Source organism: Erythrolamprus reginae, chromosome 5, assembly GCF_031021105.1.
Source record: "Erythrolamprus reginae isolate rEryReg1 chromosome 5, rEryReg1.hap1, whole genome shotgun sequence".
Classification (NCBI taxonomy): domain Eukaryota; kingdom Metazoa; phylum Chordata; class Lepidosauria; order Squamata; family Dipsadidae; genus Erythrolamprus; species Erythrolamprus reginae.
Genome location: NC_091954.1, coordinates 70,778,466 through 70,803,256, shown reverse-complemented (window position 1 = coordinate 70,803,256; position 24,791 = coordinate 70,778,466). Strand labels below are relative to the sequence as shown.

The 24,791-nt window shown below is 40.5% G+C and overlaps 1 protein-coding gene across 1 annotated transcript in view; it reads left to right on the top strand.

The window, feature by feature from the left end:
• Window positions 1–21,836, top strand: part of PROC (protein C, inactivator of coagulation factors Va and VIIIa) — a 32,150-nt gene extending 10,314 nt beyond the window's left edge. Inside the window, exons 8-17 of the mRNA XM_070754229.1 lie at window positions 3,974–4,091; window positions 5,425–5,972; window positions 9,525–9,648; window positions 10,014–10,174; window positions 13,736–13,760; window positions 14,631–14,744; window positions 16,504–16,638; window positions 17,707–17,999; window positions 19,112–19,229; window positions 21,120–21,836. Of these exons, the coding sequence (XP_070610330.1) occupies window positions 3,974–4,091; window positions 5,425–5,972; window positions 9,525–9,648; window positions 10,014–10,174; window positions 13,736–13,760; window positions 14,631–14,744; window positions 16,504–16,638; window positions 17,707–17,999; window positions 19,112–19,229; window positions 21,120–21,667 (2,184 nt within the window). The 3' untranslated portion in view covers window positions 21,668–21,836. The remainder of the gene's footprint in view (window positions 1–3,973; window positions 4,092–5,424; window positions 5,973–9,524; window positions 9,649–10,013; window positions 10,175–13,735; window positions 13,761–14,630; window positions 14,745–16,503; window positions 16,639–17,706; window positions 18,000–19,111; window positions 19,230–21,119) is intronic.
• The last annotated feature ends 2,955 nt before the right edge of the window (window positions 21,837–24,791 follow it).

The window sequence follows — 24,791 nt, the reverse complement described above, 5'->3', positions numbered from 1 at the left end:
CTCTCATTCTCTCTCAGAGCCTAAAGCCTAATGAGACTCTCTTCCTATTGAGACTCTATGATTCTATCCTGGTTTGTCTAGTGACTATTCCTTTGTAAGGACTACTGTGTGTACTAAGAACTATGTGTTCTAATGCTTGTATGTACAGTATATATATTGAGTAAGATTTACATTGTACAGTGATACCTCATCTTACAAACGCCTCGTCATACAAACTTTTCGAGATACAAACCCGGGGTTTAAGATTTTTTTGCCTCTTCTTACAAACTATTTTCACCTTACAAACACACCGCCGCCGCTGGGATGACCCGCCTCCGCACTTCCGTTGCCAGCAAAGCACCCGTTTTTGCACTGCTGGGATTCCCCTGAGGCTCCTCTCCATGGGAAACCCCACCTCCAGACTTCCGTTGACAGCGAAGCACTTGTTTTTGCAATGCTGGGATTCCCCTGCTGGGATTTCCCTGCAGCATCGCAAAAACACAGAAGTCCAGAGGTGGGGTTTCCTATGGAGGGTAACCTTAGGGGAATCCCAGCAGTGCCGAAACCGGAACCAATTAAGTTTGTAAGACAAGGTATCACTGTACAGTGATCCCTCGATTATCGCGATGGTTACGTTCCAAGACCTCTCGCGATAATCGATTTTTCGCGATATAGCGGCGCGGAAGTAAAAACACCATTTTTGGCTGTCCCCCCCCAGTGCCTCCGGCGCCCTTGCCGCTACCGCCCACCCGCCCGCTCCTCTACCTGAGCTACCTGTTGCTGGGCAGCGCCGCATTCTGGGCGCTCGAGTCGCCCTTGGAACGCGACGTGACGGAGCGGCTCCTGAAGGAGAAATGGGAGCTCCTGGTGAAATTTCCAGTGGGAGCTGGACGAAGGGGAGCAGAGGCGGGCGAGGACAGCTGCCCGCTCCAGCGGAGAAGAGGCGTGAGCTTGAGGGGCGAGCCAAGGGGGAGATGCTGGGGGAAGGGAAGCCTTAGGGCAGCGGGACAGGGGACTGCCTCCCGCCGCCTCTTCTCCTTCCTGCCCCCTTCTCGCTTTGTGTGCATGTGTGTGTGCGCGCGGGGAAAAGTTGCTTAGCCGCTCCAGAGCCTCCCGTTCCAGGCCTCTTAGGGGAATCGGGGCTGCTGCTGCGCCCCTCTCGCTTTGCGCTCCCGCCGGCGGCCGATGATCCCTTCCCTCTGCGCCTTCCCTACAATCAGCTGGAAACGCCGGTGGTGGATCCCAACCAGCTGCGCCCCGACATAGCCTGGCGGGCGGCGAAGAGCGACTTCCCTGCCGGCGGAGAGGAGAGCCGAGGCGGCGCACCTCCGAAAGTGGGTGAAGGCTTCCCCCTTGGCTCGCCCCTCAAGATCACGCCTCTTCTCCGCTGGAGCGGGCAGCTGTCCTCGCCCGCCTCTGCTCCCCTTCGTCCAGCTCCCACTCACCCGCCGAGCCCAGGAGCAGCCACATTGCCGCCAGCGCAACAGCCGCTCTGCAAAACTTTGGGGGGGAGGAGGGTCAGGGGGAGGCTCCCTTCCAGCCAGCCGGACCCTCACGCCCAGCCTGCCGCCTGCCTTTCTCCTTCGCTCCCTTGCGCCAAACCGAATGGCCACTGCGCCGCCCTCGCGACGTCCCGGAGCCCAGGCTGCTCCCGCCTTGCCCGAAGGTAGGAGTGGTCACGACGGCTCACGCCTTCTTCTTGGAGCCCCTTGGCACTTTATATACTGTACTGCAAAAGAGGGCGGTCAAAATAACCGTGGTATAGAAAAGAAACCGCGCACGTATTTTTAATTTATTATTTTTTGAAAAATCGCGATATAGCGTTTCGCGAAGATTGAGATCGCGAAAATCGAGGTACCACTGTATATGTATTGAAAATATTGATTGCTGCATTTGTGAATGACTAGGATTGTTACTGACTATGATATTTGCATGATGTAAATAATATTTATACATTTAATGTATGTGGTCTGGTTATTTGAAGTATTCTCATATCTGTGGAATATTAGCTAGATATCTGCTACCTCCGCATTGTCCTCTGTGTAACTCTTAGGAGTAGCACAGTTTACTCCTTAACACCTAACAAATGGCACTGAAAAAAGTAATTTATGACTATTTTTCACACTTCACCATCTCCTCCCACAAATGACTGTAATTTTGTTGCTTGTATCCTTACAATTTATATTGACTGGTTCCCAATATGATTGGATTGCTTATTTTTACCTGTACGATCATTAAGTGTTGTACCTCATGATTCTTGATGCTTATCTTTTCTTTTATGTACACTGAGAGCATATGCACCAAAGACAAATTCCTTGTGTGTCCAATCACACTTGGCCAATAAAATTATATTCTATTATGACCATTGCAGCATCCCCACAGTCACAGGATCAAAATTTGGCTACTAGGCAACTGACTCATATTTATGGCTCTGTCAGGGTCATGACATCCCCTTTTGCAACTTTCTGGCTACTAGCTAAGTCAGTGAGGAAGCTGGATTCCTTTAACAATTGCGTTATTTACCAACTGCAGTGATTCATTTAACAACTGTGGCAAGAAAAATCATAGAAACATAGAAGACTGATGGCAGAAAAGGACCTCATGATCCATCTAGTCTGCCCTTATACTATTTTTTGTATTTTATCTTAGGATGGATCTATGTTTATCCCAGGCATGTTTAAATTCAGTTACTGTGGATTTATCTACCACGTCTGCTGGAAGTTTGTTCCAAGGATCTACTACTCTTTCAGCAAAATAATATTTTCTCATGTTGCTTTTGATCTTTCCCCCAACTAACTTCCGATTGTGTCCCCTTGTTCTTGTGTTCACTTTCCTATTAAAAACACTTCCCTCCTGAACCTTATTTAACCCTTTGAAATATTTAAATGTTTCGATCATGTCCCCCCTTTTCCTTCTGTCCTCCAGACTATACAGATCGAGTTCATTAAGTCTTTCCTGATGCGTTTTATGCTTAAGACCTTCCACATTCTTGTAGCCCGTCTTTGGACCCATTCAATTTTGTCAATATCTTTTTGTAGGTTAAATCTCCAAAACTGAACACAGTATTCCAAATGTGGTCTCACCAGCGCTCTATATAGCAGGATCACAATCTCCCTCTTCCTGCTTGTTATACCTCTAGCTATGCAGCCAAGCATCCTACTTGCTTTTCCTACCGCCCGACCACACTGCTCACCCATTTTGAGACTGTCAGAAATCACTACCCCTAAATCCTTCTCTTCTGAAGTTTTTGCTAACACAGAATTGCCAATGCAATAAAATGGGTCCAAACTCACTTAACAAATATTTCACTTAGCAACAGAAATTTTGGGCTCAGTTGTGATCCTAAGTTGAGGACTACCTGTAGTCAGAGAGATTACTGAAGGCTGAAGTCTACAAAAAAGACAATTTGAAACTGATGCATTTTATAATGGATTCTAGTTACTTTAAACAGTTAAGGAGATCTGGTTTTTCACTGAAGCAAACAAATGTCTAAGAATATAACTTTCAGGACTTTTATCCTGGGACTGGGAGATAAATGACACAAACTGGGCAAATGCAGAAAGAATTGTAATTTAAAAATAGTATTGACAGTACTTAGATTGCTCAGCTGCAACTCCAGTTTAGAACAATTTCAAAACAGTAAAGAATTTTCAGAGCCGATTATAAAATTTCAGCCAGAGCTTCCACCAAATTAATAATTCCATTTGGAGTTACCATAATATATTAATGTATCCCAATGGTTTGTTGAGCATACAAACAGTTACTTCAGTAACCTTTGGAAAGGTAAGTACATCAGAAGAAATGTAAATGTATGCAGTTCCTACAGTACTTGTCCCAATGTTTTCCATTCAGAATATCCTGACCAGCAAAACATCCAAGGGCTATTGCATTTGACCTAACAATTTGGTAAATTCAGAATTTATGATCACCAGCAGAGCCGTATACAGAAGGTAAGGAAGCAGATTTAACAGCCTCTTCCTACTTTCCATTGTAGGTTATGCTTGGCAATAGTGCAGGAGAATTTAAATGTGGTGGCGTTCTCATTCATCCTGCTTGGGTATTAACAGCTGCACATTGTGTGGTTGGAGAACCAAGAATCAAATTGACCTTAGGTAAGGAAAATCCTAATACCTGTATTCTTTTTTAATATGACATGTATCAATAAATCTTTCACCCTGTATAATATGGTGTGCCTCAACCTCTTAAAATTTGTGGCTATCAATTCCATCTTAAAAGTTGTTGAGGTTCCTTAATTCCTAACTCTGCCAAGATACAGCCATCATTAGATGCAAGTTAGCATGAGTTATATTGACAGCCAAACTAAAACAGTGTTATTCTAAAAAGACTATATCTGAAATGATCTTTCCAGAAATAACTCTTAGTAACAAGATATTAAGATGTAAACTTCGCTAAATCTTGCCTGTGAGACAATGTAACTCACAATAACAATCCAAGGCCGTGAACAAACACAAGGATTTACGGTTGAGATCAGAGGTATGATTCAAGTCTGATACAAATTTAAGAAAAACAAAAGTATCTTACTAGTAGCATATTCAAAAATAAGAAGGTGGGAAGTCAAGATTTCCCCGAACACAAAATTTGTTATATTAATCACCATCCTGTTTTAAGATAGAGGTTTAATGCTGGAGGCACCTAGTCTGAGAGACTTTTCTCCAGAGATTATTTAATGAAGCTCAATGGTGAAAGATAACAGACTGATAAAAGAGGACTTATTGACACACCCTCTATATAAAGTAGGAAATTCCTGCCACAAATATCCATATTAATTTTGATGGCTTGAAAGGGGGGTGTTTGACAAAGTTGCTGATGAATTGTAATCAACTGTTATGGAATCAGTCTGTCACTCATTGCTAGCTGTTAAAGAACACAAACAGGAGACTGGGGAATACCCAGGGCATTGTTTTGTGACAATAGGAAGAAAATCCTGAGTTAGATTGGATAAATTATCATCTGGTCTATGCAGGGTTTTATTAATTTTTTTAAAAAATCGTATTTACATACTTTATATCTTGACTAGAAGTCTGTAGCTGATGTTTTGATTTGAAAAAGTGAAATGTGTGTAAAATGTTTCCTTGTACCTCCTATCCTTTTTGACCAATGAGCTGTACAGAATGAATGCAATTCTGTCTGCCCACTTTTGTTCAGTTTTCTCCATCCAATTCCATTATATGCATATTTTCTCCTTTGCATCTGATTTATGGGTTAACAAGAACAATATAGTAAGCAATTTTCCTTTGAAATTTGCATGCAAATCTATATTATAACTGAATTTTATTTATTCATACTATAGTTTGGAGTTTGCTTATTCTAACATTCAGGGAGAAAGTACAACCTTTATTAAATGTCGTTTTAACTGGAGAAAGATAAGACTTGGCCTAGTTTCAAGAAAGCAGAACTTCTTAAATGTTTATGTTGCTCTTACAGGTAAATACCACCGACGGCGTATAGATGAAAGTGAGATAACTATCGTTGCTGACAAGATATTCCCTCATGAAAATTACTCTTCAGCCACCTATGATAATGACATTGCAATACTACATCTATCTCACCCAGTTGTTGTCAATAAGTATATTATACCCATTTGCCTGCCTACCAAAAACCTGGTGAATCAACAGTTGATGACAGAAGGGGTTCAAACAATAGTAACAGGATGGGGAAGCCAGAGTGCGAATTATAAGAAGAATTTCTCTTCTGTTCTCCATTATATTGAAATTCCTGTAGCATCACGGAATGACTGTGCCCATTCTATGTGGAATTCTCTAACAGATAACATGTTCTGTGCAGGGATACCAGGAGATATAAGGGATTCTTGTCATGGAGACAGTGGTGGTCCTATGGTTGTAAAATTCAAGAACACCTGGTTCTTACTTGGACTAGTGAGTTGGGGAGAAGGTTGTGGGAATCCTAATAATTTTGGAATCTACACTAAGATCAGTTCATATCTTGAGTGGATCAGCCAGAAAATGAAGTTATAAAATTATTTAGCTACTGATCAATAAAATCAAAACATACAGGTGACTCTGTGCTTTGCGTTACTTTTCTTCAGTGGTCTCACTATTTTATATACCAAGAATCTGTGATATATTTAGGGGGAAAAAGTTGGCAAATTTACTTTGATCATACACAGCAAACATTTTCTAAGACAATCCTGGTTTTACAACAATCTTGTTTTCAAGAGGACAACAGTTTGACAGACAGTTTAGCTCAAAATAGGGTACAGTAATACCTTGACTTTCGCGGGAAGCCTATACCACGGGTTTAAAATAAATAAATAAATAAAACTTTTGAAAATCCCCGTGGTATTATACTTGGGGTATTCTTTTTATTTTTAAAACTTTTCTGGGGTGTAACAATTTTTGTTTGCCGGCAAGTTTGTGTTCTGGTCATGTGTTTATGGTGTTTGTCGGTTTGCTTTGTGTGCAAGTCAGAGGGGGCTGCAACAGTTGGAAGCAGTGCTGTGGTTTGGCTTCTGGGTGGCGGTTGTATTTGGTCTGTAGGGTGAGTGTGGGTTTGGGTCTGGTGGAGGTTATTGGTGGTAGTGTCCTGTGTTGTTCTGAGTCTGGTTTCAGTTTGTATGGCTGGGATACGTTTGTTAATGAGGGCTGGTTCCCAGACGCACATTACAAAACAGCTAAGTAGCCTGCAAGCTCCAACTACTCAGGATATTACCCCCCAATCCACAGACATCAACTAAGCAGCATACATCAATTACATCAACGACCCCGGGTGTGACCCCACTGACTCACCAGGAAGTTTCAACACAGCTTGCAGCTGCTGAGCCATCAAACCACACCTACCCACCAGTATTTATAGAGGGAATGCAGCTCAGGTCTCGCTATGTTCACCCTAAAACAAGGACAGAAACACCAGCCTAAAGATGACGAGTGGGACCTCGTCGAAACGTCGCCAGAAATCTCTAAATCCTACATGGGAAGAAACCCAAATATGCCAAGACCTTCATACCTGTACCCATGAAAATCTACGAATATATATATATATATTTGTATATATATACACATACATACAGTGGTACCTCAAGATACGAACCCCTCGTCTTACGAACAACTCAAGATACGAACCCGGGGTTCAGAAAAAAATTGCCTCTTCTTACGAACTTTTTTCGTGTTACGAACGCCAAACCCGAACTTCCGGGTTTGGCGTTCGGAGGCTGCTGGGAAGCCCCCCGGCTGTTTTAAAAGGTGACAGCCGGGCTGCGGGGCTTCCCAGCAGCCTCCAAACGCCAAACCCGGAAGTTCGGGTTTGGCGTTCGTAACACGAAAAAAGTTCGTAAGAAGAGGCAAATTTTTTCTAAACTGTTTGCAGGCTGCTGGGAAGCCGCGTGGCTGTTTTAAAAGGTGACAGCCGGGCTGGGGGGCTTCCCAGCAGCCTCCGAACGCCGAACGCGGAAGTTCGGGTTTGGCGTTCTGCTTCGGGAGGCTGCTGGAAAGCCCCCCAGCCCGGCTGTCACCTTTTAAAACAGCCGCGCGGCTTTCCAGCAGCCTCCGAACGCCGAACGCGGAAGTTCAGGTTTGGCGTTCCGCTTCGGGAGGCTGCTGGAAAGCCACGCGGCTGTTTTAAAAGGTGACAGCTGGGCAGGGGGGCTTCCCAGCAGCTGCCGAATGCCGAATGCATGGCACCGGACCAGGGTATCTATGAGACCGCCTTCTGCAGCATGAATCCCAGCGACTAGTTAGGTCCCACAGAGTGGGCCTCCTCCGGGTCCCTTCAACAAAACAATGTCATTTGGCGGGGCCCAGGGGAAAAGCCTTCTCTGTGGGGCCCCGGCACTCTGGAACCAACTCCCCCCGGAGATTAGAATTGCCCCCACCCTTCTTGCCTTTCGCAAGCTCCTTAAAACCCACCTCTGCCGTCAGGCATGGGGGTACTGAGATATTATTTCCCCCTGGGCCTTTACAATTCATGTATGGTATGTTTGTATGTATGTATGTTTGGTTTTACAATAAGGGTTTTTTAGTTGTTTTAGTATTGGATTTACATGCTGTTTTTTGTTACTGTTGTTAGCTGCCCCGAGTCTACATAGAGGGGCGGCATACAAATCCAATAAAATAAATAAATAAATAAATAAATAAATAATATTTGAATATTTGGGAAGATTATATTTAACTTATATGTTATAGAAGCAAAAGTTATTAGTCTATCTTACTTTAAATATTTTAGATTGACTCCTTTCTATGTTTGTGACATTGGGTGTTTCCTGTCCCTCAAATCTCTCTCTCTCTCTCTCTCTCTCACTCTCACTCTCTCTCTCTCTCTCTCTCACACACACACACACACACACATTTATTTATTCGACTTTAATGCCGCCCAATCCTGAAGTACTCAGTTTATATATACATATATATATATACAGAAATACACATATTAATATATGAATTATCTTCCAGCTAGAAAACCTATTAAGGAAGACTTTTAATTCAAGGTATTTGCATGTGCGAAAAGCAGAATATTATTAAAATAAATGAATAACTACAGCTCAGGGGATAAAAGTGCAGACATCTAGAAAACATTCTATTTGAAAGCAGAGAAATAGAAGATGTTGTGGGAAAGTGACTTTCAAAAAGTCATTTGTGCAATGACGAATAAAAGATAGGAAAGATTCTTCCTCTCCAGCCCCAAGTTCCATAAAAATATGAGATTATTTTTAAAAAGGGGCCACAAGTAAGGAAAAGGCTTTTAGAATCTGTTTAATTGTAAAATGTTGGGCTGCAATGGTGATTGGGTTTTTTGGCCATAGTATCCTGAGACAGAACTTCTGTGTCAATATTTGCAATAGTTTAATCATCAACGTATCATTTCAAATAGCTTGCTTTCATAGCTTTCATAGCGGTTCTAAATAGCACTCTCCCCTTTCTAATCAGGTAAGAGAACACATTTCTAATTTGCTGCAAAAAATAGAGACTGTTTCCTTTAAAACTGCCTGTTCCACCCACCCCTTTATTTTCTTCCTCTTAACATGTACCTGGTTTCCTGACCAACCAAAAGTTCTGTTATTGGATGCCAATTGTTATGTGATGAAATGAGCATAATCAACAGCTGTCAGAACAAATTGAAATATAATCTGTTCCTGTAGGATGCCTCTTACACACTTCAGTTTTAACCGATTAAAAGGAAATGGGCCTTGTCTTGCGCTATTTGCACTTCTATCTTGCACTACTATTCTTCAGATGTTTGCTTACTTGGACATATTGTATATATAGCCATTGCTAGTGTATCAGTTTTTATCACTGATAAAAACAAATACTTCTATGTTCTATCTTCCTTAACATGTTAATTTTCCTTTAAAAGGAAAATACCTGAGTTATTATTTCGTTATATTAATTTTCGGGTTTTAAGAGATATATAAATAATTATAAAATAAATGTGACTTCTGTTCCCTTTATTTCTGGACCTGTAGCCTTCTCTGTTAGTCCCCATCTTCGTTTTTCATATGCAGATAATTCTTATTGTACAGTTCTCTCTTTCTCATCTCAGTATTTGAGGAATATTTTGTTTCCTATGTGTAGGTGACTGTCTACAAATCAGTAGATTCTACTATTCACTTTGGATATACAATGGCTAGAATTTCCTTGGGGGCAACCTTGGTTATCTTAGTCTGCTGCTTTATCATCTTTTCACATTCATCATCAGGTACCTATTATTCATTACCAACCATCACAATATGGGTCATGTATTAACAACTGTAGTTAATTTTTAAACCCATATGTTTCTGATTGTTACTTTAAGAGCAAAGCTATCTTTTTTTAATTTCATGAGGGTTGCTTTGAGATGAATTTTGGAGATGAAGTTCAATTACGAGTTCTTAAATATATTTCATTTATGGATCTTTCTCCCACCCCCCATATTTAATCTCAGGAGAAATGATGAAACATATCCATCAGTTTAGCCCTGCGATATTCTGTATATTCATTGCGTTCAGTGTGAATATAAATATATATTTTACACTGACTTGAAGAAACTGGAATGCCTAGTGATGTTATATTCTTTATCTACAGTATTTGTGAAAAAAGAGAAAGCAAACCAGGTTCTGAGGATTCAGAAACGTGCTAACACTTTCCTGGAGGAGATTCTCCCAGGAAATTTGGAGAGGGAATGCCGAGAGGAGCAGTGTTCCTTTGAGGAGGCGAAAGAGATTTTCAAGTCAAATGAGAAAACGGTGAGCAATGGAATTGGAGGGACATCGGAGTATTTCTTGCAAGTGTAAGAGGAAAGTACGTCTATCCAAGTATCCCATAGAAACGGCTAGTTCCTCAAAATAGCCAAATTCATTTGCACTACTGTTTTGTTTGTTTTATTATTGTTATTTGGGCTTTCAAGCCCGTGTTGACACCTGGTAAATGCCTGGACAAGTTCTTTTAGTTTCTTTGGCGAGAGTTTTTCAGAAATGGTTTGTCATTTCCGCCTTCCTAGGGCTGAGAGAAAGTGACTGGCCTAAAATCATCCAGGTGGCTTTGTGATAAGGCATGGGCTACGCAGAAATGTCTAAATTAACCATGGAATTACAAAATAGACAAGATACGGTATTTTACCAAGTCTGGGGCAAATGGTATGACTGGATGAAAAAAAAGAAAAAATTTCAATTAATCCAAAAAGAGCGCAATCCAACAAAATAATCTAATAGTGTATGACAAACTCCTGTAAGATACTCTACCATATATACATACATATATATATATATATATATATATATATATATATATATGTGTGTGTGTGTGTGTGTGTGTGTGTGTGTGTGTGTGTGTGTGTCACATGTTTTTTTTGCTGAATTTGAAAATTAAGGGAGACTAGGATAGATCAGCCTTATTTTGGCCTCATCAGCTAGCCATACCCACTGGGACTTGAACCTGCAACCTTTGCCTTGTAAGGCAGAGAATTATCCTCTAGGCTACAGTATCCAATCCCTTCAGCTCTGCACCAGGGAAGGGTTACATATTTTTGTGTCGAATCACCCTGGTGTATTGAAGGAACATCACAGCTCCTATTTTTGCCTCTCGGCCCAACTCAGGGCCATTTCCAAGACAGTTAATTTTATTGATAGCTGACAATTCTATCTGTATGTGTCACATGGTTTTTTTGCTGAATTTGAAAATTAAGGGAAACTAGGATAGATCTATGTCGGCCTTATTTTGGCCTCATCAGCTAGCCATACCCACTTGGACTTGAACCTGCAACCTTTGCCTTGTAAGGCAGAGAATTATCCTCTAGGCTACAGTATCCAATCCCTTCAGCTCTGCACCAGGGAAGGGTTACATATTTTTGTGTCGAATCACCCTGGTGTATTGAAGGAACATCACAGCTCCTATTTTTGCCTCTCGGCCCAACTCAGGGCCATTTCCAAGGCAGTTAATTTTATTGATAGCCGACAATTCTATCTGTATGTGTCACATGTTTTTTTTGCTGAATTTGAAAATTAAGGGAAACTAGGATAGATCTATATCGGCCTTATTTTGGCCTCATCAGCTAGCTATACCCACTGGGACTTGAACCTGCAACCTATATATGTATAACACTGGAAAAACTTTAAAACTACAATCCTAATCAAACTAATAGAATTTTACAACTACTCTTAATAAAGATTATATTTAAAAAAAAAGAACTAGAACTCACAGGCTCCTAGTTTCTAGCATGGGGCCTTAACCACTACACCAAATTGGCTCTCAGAAACCACTGTAGCTATTGTTGAAACATTTAAAATAAACAGTAATTTAGTAGAGCATTAAAATCAACAGATACAAAATTACGCATACAATGCTTGTCTGCTACTCAGATTCACTGATCTGAGATTGGAAGTTATACAAACTGAATAAATAAGCTAAATACAAGAGCCATCAATCTTCCAAATTTCAAAGGCTGGAATTAATATTTCGGTTTCTTGAAAGAGTTAGCCAAAAATCTTCACCTATTTAAAATTGAGTTGCATACAGTGTTCCCTTGATTTCCGCGGGTTCAAACTTCGTGAAAAGTCTATACCACGGTTTTTCAAAAAATATTATTTAAAAAATACTCCAAGGGTTTTCTGGGGCTGCCTGATATACAATACTGTGCATTTTAACTCTCCTCCTCCCCCCCTCCACCTCAGCCGTCCTGCTTCTTTAAATAAAAACTCTGTTTCCGCCCCAGGCTTCCAATCCCACCCCTTTAATTCTCAGAGCGTTGGTACGCTCCAATTGAAGCCGAGCCTTACTGCCACCCGCCACCGCCGCAGCGAGCACAGCAAAGCCCCCTGCTTGGCGCCCCCGTTGCCCCTGTGGGTTCTGGGGATAAGTAAAACCAGGAATAGAGGAGGGAGGGGAGGGAGGAAGTAAAGAAAGGGAGCACCTCTTCTTCACAGAAATTTGACTTTCGTGGGCGGTCTTGGAACGTATCCCCCACGAAAGTTAAGGGAACACTGTATATACTTTTCCAGCTGAAATCATGATTTCCTATCATTTCCCCTTCTCCTCCTACAGATTCTACAGGGTATCACACTAAAGAAGTGTGGGGATATTTTGGCTATTTTTTTCTTGTAGCCCAAATCCTCTTTGAACAGATCAGCTGTGCTATATAAGGAAGAAATGATGAGGCAAAGCATTAACACAATGGAGTATAATAATCCACATCAGTCTGGCTTAGCTTCAAGGTTGTGGAAACTATATTATTTTTTTAATAGAAGACTGGTTCAAAAGTGTTAGCTAAGAAAAAAATTCTGCACTCAGTAATTTGTTTTGAATGCCAAATCTGAACAGTGCTCAGACTAATCTTGGTATGCTTGATTACACTCGCTTTTTAGTTTCAGTAGCATAAATGAGACAACTCCTGCAGATACAGTCACATTTTGTTTGTTTGTTTGTTTATTCAGTCAAGTATGTGTTGGTGGTATACAAAGATATAACTATATTTACAGCAGCACGAAGCTTACAACTTTAGCCTGATGATGGTGAATGTGATTTCACCGAAACGTCGCATAGACATGCAAAATATTACACGGGGCAAAACCCGAATTTAGAACAATCTACATATAACAATATTTATATACATGATACTAGTAAAAGAGAAGCATTAGGACGGAACAAAAGGCACTCTGGTGCACTTATGCACGCCCCTTACTGACCTCTTAGGAATCAGGAGAGGTCAACAGTAGTTAGTCTAAGAGTAAAGTTTGGGGGGTTAGATGATGATACTACAGAGTCAGGTAGTGAGTTCTATGCATCAACTACTCGGTTACTAAAGTTGCATTTCCTGCAGTCGGGTTTAGAGCAGTTTACTTTAAGTTTGTATCTGTTGTGTGCTCATGTGTTGTTGTGGTTGAAGCTGAAATAGTCGTTGACAGCTTTAAATAAATTATAATTACAGCTAGTAAATAGATTATTGCTTTGGAGCAAACTGCTTTTTCCATTACCACGGGCCTTGACAAAGTCTTTTGAAAAAATCCAAGCCTCTTAGAGCTTTTAGCTTTACAATCTTTTTAATGTACATATGTGAAGGTTAGAATAATTGAGACGGTTAGAATACTTCAGAAGTGTATTTGTCGATAATAAAAGATTTATATTCATGATGCAAATTCTCACAATCTATGCAATTCATCCAGAGAGCAAGATCCACTTTCTGTCCAAAACTTTTCTATAGTACCAGCTGATTTTAAATCGTATGTGTCTTAATTACTTACATTGGATTAAGTTAATTTATGAGGGTGCTTTGGCCTACTCACATCTGTTTTTATTTTTTATTTATTTTGCAGATGGAGTTTTGGTTCGAATACAAAAGTAAACATTTTATTCATTTTCTATGTATTCTGCATAAATAGTTGTTTATTAAAACTTAAAGCTTATATGCCAAAAGAAATTATTCTAAAATGAATCCTCAATCTGAGTATTGCATTGGCAGTTCTGTGTTAGCAAAAACTTCAGAAGAGAAAGATTTAGGGGTAGTGATTTCTGACAGTCTCAAAATGGGTGAGCAGTGTGGTCGGGCAGTAGGAAAAGCAAGTAGGATGCTTGGCTGCATAGCTAGAGGTATAACAAGCAGGAAGAGGGAGATTGTGATCCCCTTATATAGAGCGCTGGTGAGACCACATTTGGAATACTGTGTTCAGTTCTGGAGACCTCACCTACAAAAAGATATTGACAAAATTGAACGGGTCCAAAGACGGGCTACAAGAATGGTGGAAGGTCTTAAGCATAAAACGTATCAGGAAAGACTTAATGAACTCAATCTGTATAGTCTGGAGGACAGAAGGAAAAGGGGGGACATGATCGAAACATTTAAATATGTTAAAGGGTTAAATAAGGTTCAGGAGGGAAGTGTTTTTAATAGGAAAGTGAACACAAGAACAAGGGGACACAATCTGAAGTTAGTTGGGGGAAAGATCAAAAGGAACGTGAGAAAATATTATTTCACTGAAAGAGTAGTAGATCCTTGGAACAAACTTCCAGCAGACGTGGTTGGTAAATCCACAGTAACTGAATTTAAACATGCCTGGGATAAACATATATCCATTGTAAGATAAAATACAGGAAATAGTATAAGGGCAGACTAGATGGACCATGAGGTCTTTTTCTGCCGTCAGTCTTCTATGTTTCTATGTTTCTATTTATCTGGATTTGATTTGTATCATCAATTTCCCCCCCAAATAGATTCCAACCCCTGTAGTGAAAATACGTGTAAAAATGGTGGAATATGTAAGATCAAACACTATACATATTTATGTATATGTCCTCCGAGATATGGAGGAAATCAATGTGAAATAGGTAAGTGAGGTATGTTTCCTGCCTAAACAGGGGGTTGGACTAAAAGACCTTCAAGGTCCCTTGCAACTCTGTTGTTATTATTATTATTATTAGCCGACTTGCTATTGTTGTAAGAATCTGCTACATCTTGGGATAGCTTTCTAACCTGGGGAGACTTTGTTGGCCAAAAGTCATATTAGTGAGGGAAATAAAAGGGTAGTTCAGAGAGCATATGTCAGGAGAAGCAATCATGTAGATGGGATCAGAAAATCAAAATAATAGCCGAGTCCCCAATTTGTCAAAGAACTTCTGCCGCACGAATCCCAGCGACCGATTAGGTCCCACAGAGTGGGCCTTCTCCGGGTCCCGTCAACTAAACAATGTTGGTTGGCAGGCCCCAGGGGAAGAGCCTTCTCTGTGGCGGCCCCGACCCTCTGGAACCAACTCCCCCCTGAGATTAGAACTGCCCCTACTCTCCCTGCCTTCCGTAAACTCCTTAAAACCCACCTTTGTCATCAGGCATGGGGGAACTGAAACACTTCCCCCGGGCATGTACATTTTATGTATGGTATGTTTGAGTGTGTGTTTGTTAGCAAAATGGGGTTCTTTTAAATATTTTAAATTATATTTGGATTTGTTATAAATTGTTGTGTTATGCTGTGAGCCGCCCCGAGACTGCGGAGAGGGGCGGCATACAAATCTAAATAATAAATAAATAAATAAACAAACTTTTGCTTCAAATGTAAGATGCATCAGTTACTATCAAGGAAAATAGGTCTTGTGTATTTTCAAAGTTTTATCTTTACTTCTACATTTATCTATTGAAGGTTCTCTTAAAGTAGTCTCTGTAATTTAATCAACTCAGTACAGTATCTTTATTTCCTCCATTATTAACTCTATTGGTAGTCCTCAACTTATGATCACAATTGAGCCTGAAATTTATGTTGCTAATTGAGAAATTTGTTAAGTGAGTTTTGCCCTATTTTAGGACTCCTCTGTGTCTATTGAAAAATGTGAAAAAAATGGCTATAAGGCACTTTTTTCAGTACCATTGTTAGGTTCATGAAGCCTGGGTAGGTTAGAATCCAGAGCATGATACCATGGTTTTTCGAGACTGAAGGATGCCAACAGTCAAGGGCTGCAAAAAATTTTACTACTACACTGTGGGCATGGCTTATTTTGTGGGTGTGGCTTGCTGGCCATGTGACCAGGTGGGAGTGGCTTGATGATCATGTGACCGGGGGTGGCTTAAGGAGCATGTAACTGGATTAAAGGTAGCCAACTTGATGTCGCTCATGTCAACAGTTAGGGTTAGGGTGCCTGGCCTCTCCTCGCCTCAAAGAGATACAATTTCCCCATCTATTTACTATTACTGAACATCCAAAATATACTATTTAATTCTATGTATATATGCCATATGTGCACATACATATTACACACAGGCACACAAAAATATACATTATCTACTATTTAAACTGTATGTGTATGTACAAACACACATATGTATTTACCCTTAGATTATCCACGGTTGATCTATCCAGATTCCTAAGAGGTCAGTAAGGGGCGAGTACAAGTGCACTAGTGTGCCTTCCGTCCCCTGTCCTATTGCTCTCCTATATCTCCTATACCTTTCTTCTATTCCTATATCTCTTCTTCTATTCTCTCATTGATATGTTCATTTATATGTTCCTATATCTTCTCTTCCATTCTTTACAATCTGTTGGAAGGAGTAAGTACCGTAGTAATGGCTCAATAACTACTTCCCCTGTCTCCAATGCAGAGAAATTTGAATGCCGGTACAAAAATGGAGACTGTTGGCAATATTGTCAAGATACCGAACATTCATTTCGTGTGATCTGCTCCTGTGAAGCAGGATATACACTGAATGAAGACGGCAAGAGTTGTGCCCCCTCAGGTAAATGACTCAACTGGTTTAAAAATGTGGGTTTAGAAACTAAATCTTCCAGAATCCTTTTTCAGTCTGGTTTTCCCTACATGGGTTAGTGTTATAGTTCCAGAATTTCCAATCAGCCAGCACAGAGAGCAACAGTTTGTCTATTTTAGATGCACAGACCATGAAGTATTATGTTGAATAAAATTTGACCAAATTTCCTCTTTATATGCAGAATAGCAATTTGCCCCTGCACAACTGACATAAGTGAGTAGTGGCAGCTCAGGGTTACCTATTTAAATATATTTAGGGGTGTTATTTAGCTAGTTTATAAGTAATCAGAGGTCACCAAGAAATTTTCCTCAACCATTTGCAAGCAAGGAAGTTGTTTAAATTCATAATTAAATATTTACTATAATTTAACTTGTTCCTGCTTGATTCCCAATTCAGTATTTCCCAATGTATAAAAGAGAAGCAAGAGAATTATTAGGCAGAAGGCAATTATAAAATTGCAATTATTGAACAGAACAACTTGGGGAGGGGGATTTCATCTCTTGTTTTATAACCTAAAAATATTGGCTTCTGACCAACTGTCATGGAATATTGTTACAATTAAGAAGATAATTAATGGAGGAATCTAGCAATTACTGAAAGTATATTCTGGCTGGCTGTTGGTATTTTTATCCATCGGGCATACTGTACTTGGATCTTTTTCCTAGTGTTTGACAGATTACAAGTTACATTCATTTTTTATTTTATTTATTTATGTATGCAGTATATACATGAATACAAAATTGAATTTTATACAAAATAGAAGACATATTTTAAAAAGAAAGAAAAAAGAAAAGAAAGAAAATGTAATTATGAAATATGACTCAGCCTTCTCTTCAACAGATAATTTCAGTCTTACAATCTTCTCCCCCTCTTAAATTTTACACAAATTCTTTTACCTCCTCGCTTAGTGCGCATCTTTTTAAATCCTCAGGCCCATAAATCATCATATAACTTTTTTTCTTCTTTCAGCAAAATAAATAAGGACACAATGTAAATTAAGTACAGTTACCCACACTGTTAAAATCTCCCTGATTTTAGATCGCTTTCCTTGTGGGCTGATTAAGCAATCCACACGTTCTTATGAGGGAAGAAGACTCACACAAAGTGAAACGAATGCTCATGAGAACATGACCAACTGGAATCAGACGTTAAGTGGGGCTTCCTCAGGATGGTTGAATCTCACAGCAGAAATTGAAGATGACATGGAAAAGCTAGAAGGAAATTTCACAGACGGAGATTTACTCAGATGGCAAAATATTAACTACACAGATGGGGAAGAACCCAGAATAACTGGGGGATCTTTTTGCCGCCCAGGAGCATGTCCTTGGCAGGTAACACTACTGCGCTTAAAGGATTTGGTAAAATAGCCTCATTTTATATTGTTAGAATTGCAGGGTCAGATTTCTTTATGAAGCAGCAGGATGAATTATTTTTCAATGGAAGTTAATTTTGAGTGGCAAGCTAGGAGATGGATTCCAAAAAGCAAAGAGAGACAGAACACAGAGGTTGGAATTCTCAGTAGTTCATAATTATTTCCTTATATTCAAGATATTTAGCAGCAACCTTTGGGAGAACTGCATGTAGACTTGGAGCTTCAGGTCATCAATGTTTCCTTTCAACAAGCACAAGACCAACAAGACCTCAAAAAATCATGCAGAGGTGTCCTTAAATGATACCTTTGCCTCCCAAGAGAAGACAGCCAACTGTAGATACTGTCCTTTTGTATAAATGTTGCAAAAATGAGATGTGCAATATTGTTGTGGGCATACAAAGAAATGTGTTGCTTCACATGACTATATTTTTGTGTATGACGATTGAACTCTGATTCAATGCTAAATACAGTGATACCTCATCTTACAAACGCCTCGTCATACAAACTTTTCGAGATACAAACCCGGGGTTTAAGATTTTTTTGCCTCTTCTTACAAACTATTTTCACCTTACAAACCCACCGCCGCCGCTGGGATGACCCGCCTCCGGGCTTCCATTGCCAGTGAAGCGCCCGTTTTTGCACTGCTGGGATTACCCTGAGGCTCCCCTCCATGGGAAACCCCACCTCTGGACTTCCATTGCCAGTGAAGTGCTTGTTTTTGCGATGCTGGGATTCCCCTGCTGGGATTTCCCTGCAGCATCGCAAAAACACAGAAGTTCAGAGGTGGGGTTTCCTATGGAGGGGAACCTCAGGAGAATCCCAGCAGTGCAAAAATGGCCGCTTCGGCTGGCAAAAGGGGTGAATTTTGGGCTTGCACGCATTAATTGCTTTTCCATTGATTCCTATGGGAAACATTGTTTCGTCTTACAAACTTTTCACCTTAAGAACCTCATCCCAGAACCAATTAAGTTTGTAAGACAAGGTATCACTGTAATTGAAATGAGAGAGTAGAACATTCATATGGATTTGCAGCTGGGTTAGAGAACAATTCATTATTCTCTTTCTTCCTAGGTACTGATTCAAAATAGTAGAGGTTACGGTTTTTGTGGGGGTAGCTTGATCAGTAGTCGGTGGGTACTTACTGCAGCACATTGTTTCGATGCCGTTATTCCACATCAAGTTACAGTGGGTAAGTTGTAGAGAGACACAAACAAAAGTACAGTCTTCTCATGCTTGTTTTCCTCCACCATGTATTCCTGAAGAAGCAGTAGATTGATATCACATTCTGATATCATATTCCTGTTGTAAAAAAATAAATGCATTTATAAACTTTGAAATGATAGAAGCAATCATATACTGTAATACAGTATTTCTCAGTCTCAGCACCTAACTCCCAGAATTCTCCACCCAGGAAGTCAACACATCTGAAAGCTGAGACTGAGAAACACTGATATACTTAAATTAATTTTATAAAACGATACTCTACCCTAATTATTTACTGGCCTGAGTATATTATGCAGGTGTACCTGATTACAGATCACCCAACTTGTCAAGGCCTTTGGAGAGAATTGCTGCTATAATGACATTTTCTTTCCTTTTGATCTCTTCTAGATTTATTTTCATTACTATCATTGTTATTTCATTTTCTGCTGTTTTGATATGTTTTTTTTAAATATTATTATTTTCTTTTAAATGTTTACCAATTGTAAACTGCCCTGAGTCAGTGACAGTTGGGCAACATATAAACATAATAATTTATTATGGTTGGTCACACAAGTAACCAAATAAACAAATAAATACCTACCCAACCCCCACTGTTTTTTTCCAGTTTTCACATGTTATTTCAGAGACATTACCTAGATCAGGGGTCCCCAACCACCGGGCCGCGGACCAGTACCGGGCCGCGGGGCATGTTGCACCGGTCCGTGGAGTCAGCAGCTGCCGGCCCTCATGCCGCCACCCCCCCCCAGCGCTTCGCCTCCCGCCGGGCAAGAGGCCTCGGAAGGCAGGTTCTGCCGGCCACAGGACGATGGACAGGACAGAGGGGCAGGAAGGACCAAGAGGCTCAAGCCTCTTTTGGCTTCTGCCGCGGGGCGCTTTTGCGTTTTTGGCTGGGGGGAGGCAGGAGGGCCAGTCTGACCCCGTCTCCAGCGCTTAGCCCCCGCTGGGCAAGAGGGCTTGGGAGGCAGGTTCTGCCGGCCCACAGGGCGATGGCGGGAAAGAGGGGTGGGGAGGACCAGCTTAATCCCGCCCCCAACCACACCCCTTTCCGCCCCCACCGGGCCATAGAAAAATTGTCTTGCTGAAACTGGTCCCTGGTGGAAAAAACATTGGGGACCACTGACCTAGATTGTTCTAGGACAATCCTTTGGGCTAATAATCTAATAGTAGTATATATTGTATTCCTCTTTAAAAAAAACTAATAAAAGATTGGAAGCACCAGTGGAAGAACAATGATAATGTTACCAATAAAAGACAATGTAATTTCAATTTCCCATAGAGTACACTAAATGAGGTAAGACAACTATACAATGACAGCTTCATCTAGAACAATGGTTCTCAATCTGGAGGTCGGGACTCCTTTGGGGATCAAACAACCATTTCACAGGGGTCGCCTAGGACCATGGGAAAAGACAAATTTCCATGATGTTAGGAACTAAAGCTTTTATTCTGGCACCTTGGAACATATTTTTACAATCCGACCAATCAGACATTTACACTGGAGGCGTCCTCTTAACTTTCCTGCCAATCAGCTTAAAACTCTGTTGGGAGTTGGGAGTCTCTGGCGCTAACTTATGGTTGTATCACAACATGAGGAACTGTATTAAAGGGTTGCGGCATTAGAAAGGTTGAGAACCAATGATCTAAAGCTCCCTTGTTTTTGAAGGGCCTAAGGAAAAAAATATCTGCATGCTTTATAAGCGTTTTTATTGTACAGTTAGTATTTCAGTAACCAAATGACACTACGTCTCCTTGGATCTACAGGGACTATTTTTATTTTTTGTTTCTCACTTTCCTTGTTTCCACTGTTGGCACTTGCTTAGATTTTCGCACACAGACACTTTTATTTGCTTTTCAGGAGACTTCGACAAACATCAGCGAGAACGAGATGAACAAAAAGTGAGAGTACGGCAGTACTGGAGGCATCCTCAGTATAACTCACAGAACTACAACAATGACATTGCTTTGATCCAATTGACTAGTGATGTGGTTTTTACCCAGAATGTACTTCCTATTTGCCTTCCTCGTCCTAACCTAGCTACTTTGCTGATGGAAGAAGTAGCCCATGGAATAGTTAGCGGATGGGGTGCAACTCATGCCAGAGGTAGGTTAACTCGCTTTCTCATGAAAGTTAGGTTGCCCATTGTGAGCATGGAGACCTGTTGGAAATCCACTAAGAAGCTCGTTACAGACAACATGTTTTGTGCTGGCTATGGTAAGGAAGGGCAGGATGCTTGCAAAGGAGATAGCGGTGGACCTTTTGCTGTGTCTTATCACAATACTTGGTATCTCTTGGGGATTGTCAGTTGGGGGGAGGGTTGTGCTGAAGCGGGGAAATATGGAGCTTACACTCTAGTACCTAATTATATTTCATGGATACAGGAAAAAATCGAAATGAATTCTTGAAGGGTTTTTGCATAAGCTGCAGTGAAGGCCAATCTGTATAAAATATTTTTGTGTGTGCATTTGGTAACATTTAACAATTTGAATAGCCAGGTCACATTGCAGGCTTGTTTCCCATAACTGCTCTTAAATGAAATAAGCAATTAAAGTAACCATTTTCTTTGTACAGAAACAGAATTGTGGTATGTAAATCTGTATCAACATCCAATTCAGATTTAAGCATAAGCAACTCAATGGGTAGAAATACTGCCTCTGTCCCTCCTTCCTAAAGTGATTTTTTTTAACCTTTTAAGGGTTAAAAAAGGACTTCAAGGATGTTGGCAAAAATTGCATCACATGCCACAAGTTGTCTCTTTCATATTTTTGAACAAGATCAGGATATGTGATAAAAAAGGGTGGGACTTGCGAGGTGATCCTACAACTCTGCTTTCATCATTGTGATCCTACCTTGAAATCTTTCCCCTTACCCTTACTCTTCTTGAAAAAGAAGAGCCAAAAATTCATGTTTATACAAACATGCATAATTTGATGACTGATCAGACTGACAAACCATTGTCATGGATTCACAGAATACATTTGAAATCAAAAATAACCAAAGGAAAAACCTGGAGCTGCACAACTTGCCAGATTTAGTTACTTTTAACCAAGTAACTAAACTTTTGGCCTAAAGGACCCCACGAAAGCATACAACTACAGGTTTTTAATTGACCTGGTTAGTTGTTTCTCATTATTTTCAGAATAATTATTGTCAATCCATTCTATCTGAGGACTCCATCTCCATATTTTGTTGGCAATTTTGGTGCCAGAACACAATCATCCAACAATACAGATTGGTGGACAGGTTTGTTTCCAGAACATGGAAAATAAATCTGTAAATATTCAACAGTTTTTAATCACTTATATATAGCCTTGATCTGTCTTCTAAAGGTTACGAGGGTTGCCCAGAAAGTAATGCACCACATTTTTTTCTCAGCCTACAGTAATGGTACAAATGCAAAACTTTAGATATACATTACAGTATTTGAATTGTCAGGAGTGCGTGTGTAAATTTTGCGTTTCTTCAGGCAGATAGCATATCTTCAGCAGTGTTTCGAAATGGCATCTGTAAGTGATGTATGTTACAAGCAGCGTGTCATTGAATTTCTCACTCGGGAGAAAGAAACTATTGGGAACATTCACAATCACCCTCTGTGCCCAGCAACTAGCCATACTTCTGTCGACCGCAGATTCAATGACGACACGCTGCTTGTAATGTACATTACCTACAGACGCCATTTCGAAACACTGCTGCAGCTTCGCTGTCTGAAGAAATGCAAAATTTACACACACACTCCTGACAATTCAAATAATGTATGTCTAAAGTTTCGCATTCGTACCATTACTGTAGGTTAAGAAAAAAAATGTGCTGCATTACTTTCTGGGCGACCTTCGTATATAAGGCATAAACTTGAAATTCTGAATTGTTAAATGCATGTTATCTGAAACACAGAATGCATCCTAGCACTTACAAGGAACATTTATAACAGGAATGCCAAATGTCTTGAAATCTGTCCCATAGAGGTAAAGGGATATTCTTCCACCCACTCCTGATCCCCATGATTATTGTTCTTCCCCACTCACTTGTCTGTGATAAATAGTATTTGGAAACATACTGAATGTGGAGTGAGCCTCGGGCACAGAACTGAATTATCCTTCAATGATGTGCTGTAACTTGCATTCCATAAAGTGGGTAGGGCCAAGTGAAAGAAAAGATTAGGCAATTTGATTTCAGTCCATTAATTAAATCTAATGATTTAATGAATAAAATATGGTTGACCTTATTACTTTGAAACAGTATGCCTAAGGATATGCATTTATGCCTCATAGTTGTAAGAATGTCAGTACTGTATCTTGCAGCAAGAAGTCGGAGCAGTAGTGCCAACAGCAAACCCCAAGGATGGCCAGAATGACAGGTGCCTGATACCATTATGGGCTTGCATTTCCGCATCAGACGCGCACCAGTCATGTATTTGCTACCTACTTTGGGTACTCAGCCCAAGGCGATCTATTGCCATGTTTTTGAACTACAGTCGTACCTCTACCTAAGAATGCCTCTACTTAAGAACTTTTCTAGATAAAAACCGGGTGTTCAAGATTTTTTTTGCTTTTTAAGACTCATTTTCTACTTAAGAACCCGAGCACGGAAAAGTTTCCCAGGAAATTTGAGAGTGGCACGAAGGCCCAGCCAGTTTCCTGCCATTCCCCCTGGGTTTTTCTCTGGCGCAGTGTATGGGAGGCAGACTCACGCTGGGTGTATGGGAGGTGCAGGCTCCTCTTCGCCGTCTCAGTCCCCCGCCCTTTTTTTAAGCCTTAAAGTTTTGGATTTTTTTATTCCTCTCACCTCACCTTCTTCCTTTGGCAGGGACCCTCCTCTTCCCTCTTCTTCCTCCTCCTCCCTCTTCTTCCTCCTCCTCCTCCCACCCAAATTCCGAGCTTTTATTTCTTTCCCAAAGGGGTTTGCACACATTATTTGCTTTTACATTGATTCCTATGGGAAAAATTGCTTCTACTTACAAACTTTTCTACTTAAGAAGCTGGTCACGGAACAAATTAAGTTCTTAAGTAGAGGTACCGCTGTACAAGGAAAAAAACCCTCTTCCAATATGGAAATCAGGTCCACAGAACATCTTTTACATGATTTAAACAAATGATGAGGGGAAAGAGGTCAGGAAAGGAATGTTTCACATTCTTCAAATCATATCCCCAAATATAGCCAGGATTGGATCTGAATTAGTCATAGCATGCAAGCAAAAATAAAGCCCTTGAGCATTTTTACAACTGAACAGACGAGACTCTGTGACTGTAACCGATCAGACAGCAAAACAGATTGCAGGAATTTCAATGAACCCACATATTTCTGTTGTGATTCTAAGCGTATTAATGACTCAGGATGAATTGTTTTAATAATCAGCCTCAAGCCAAAAGGCAGCTTTGTTTCGAACAGCTTACCTCCTGTGACAATATCTCTAACCCTTTCAAGTATTAAATGCTGTCAGTCATCCCAGGTAGTTGGAAATAATCTGATGGATAAAATCCAGTCTGAACATCTGGCTGACTCTATAGTAGGAAGTGAAATTTTATTACTTCC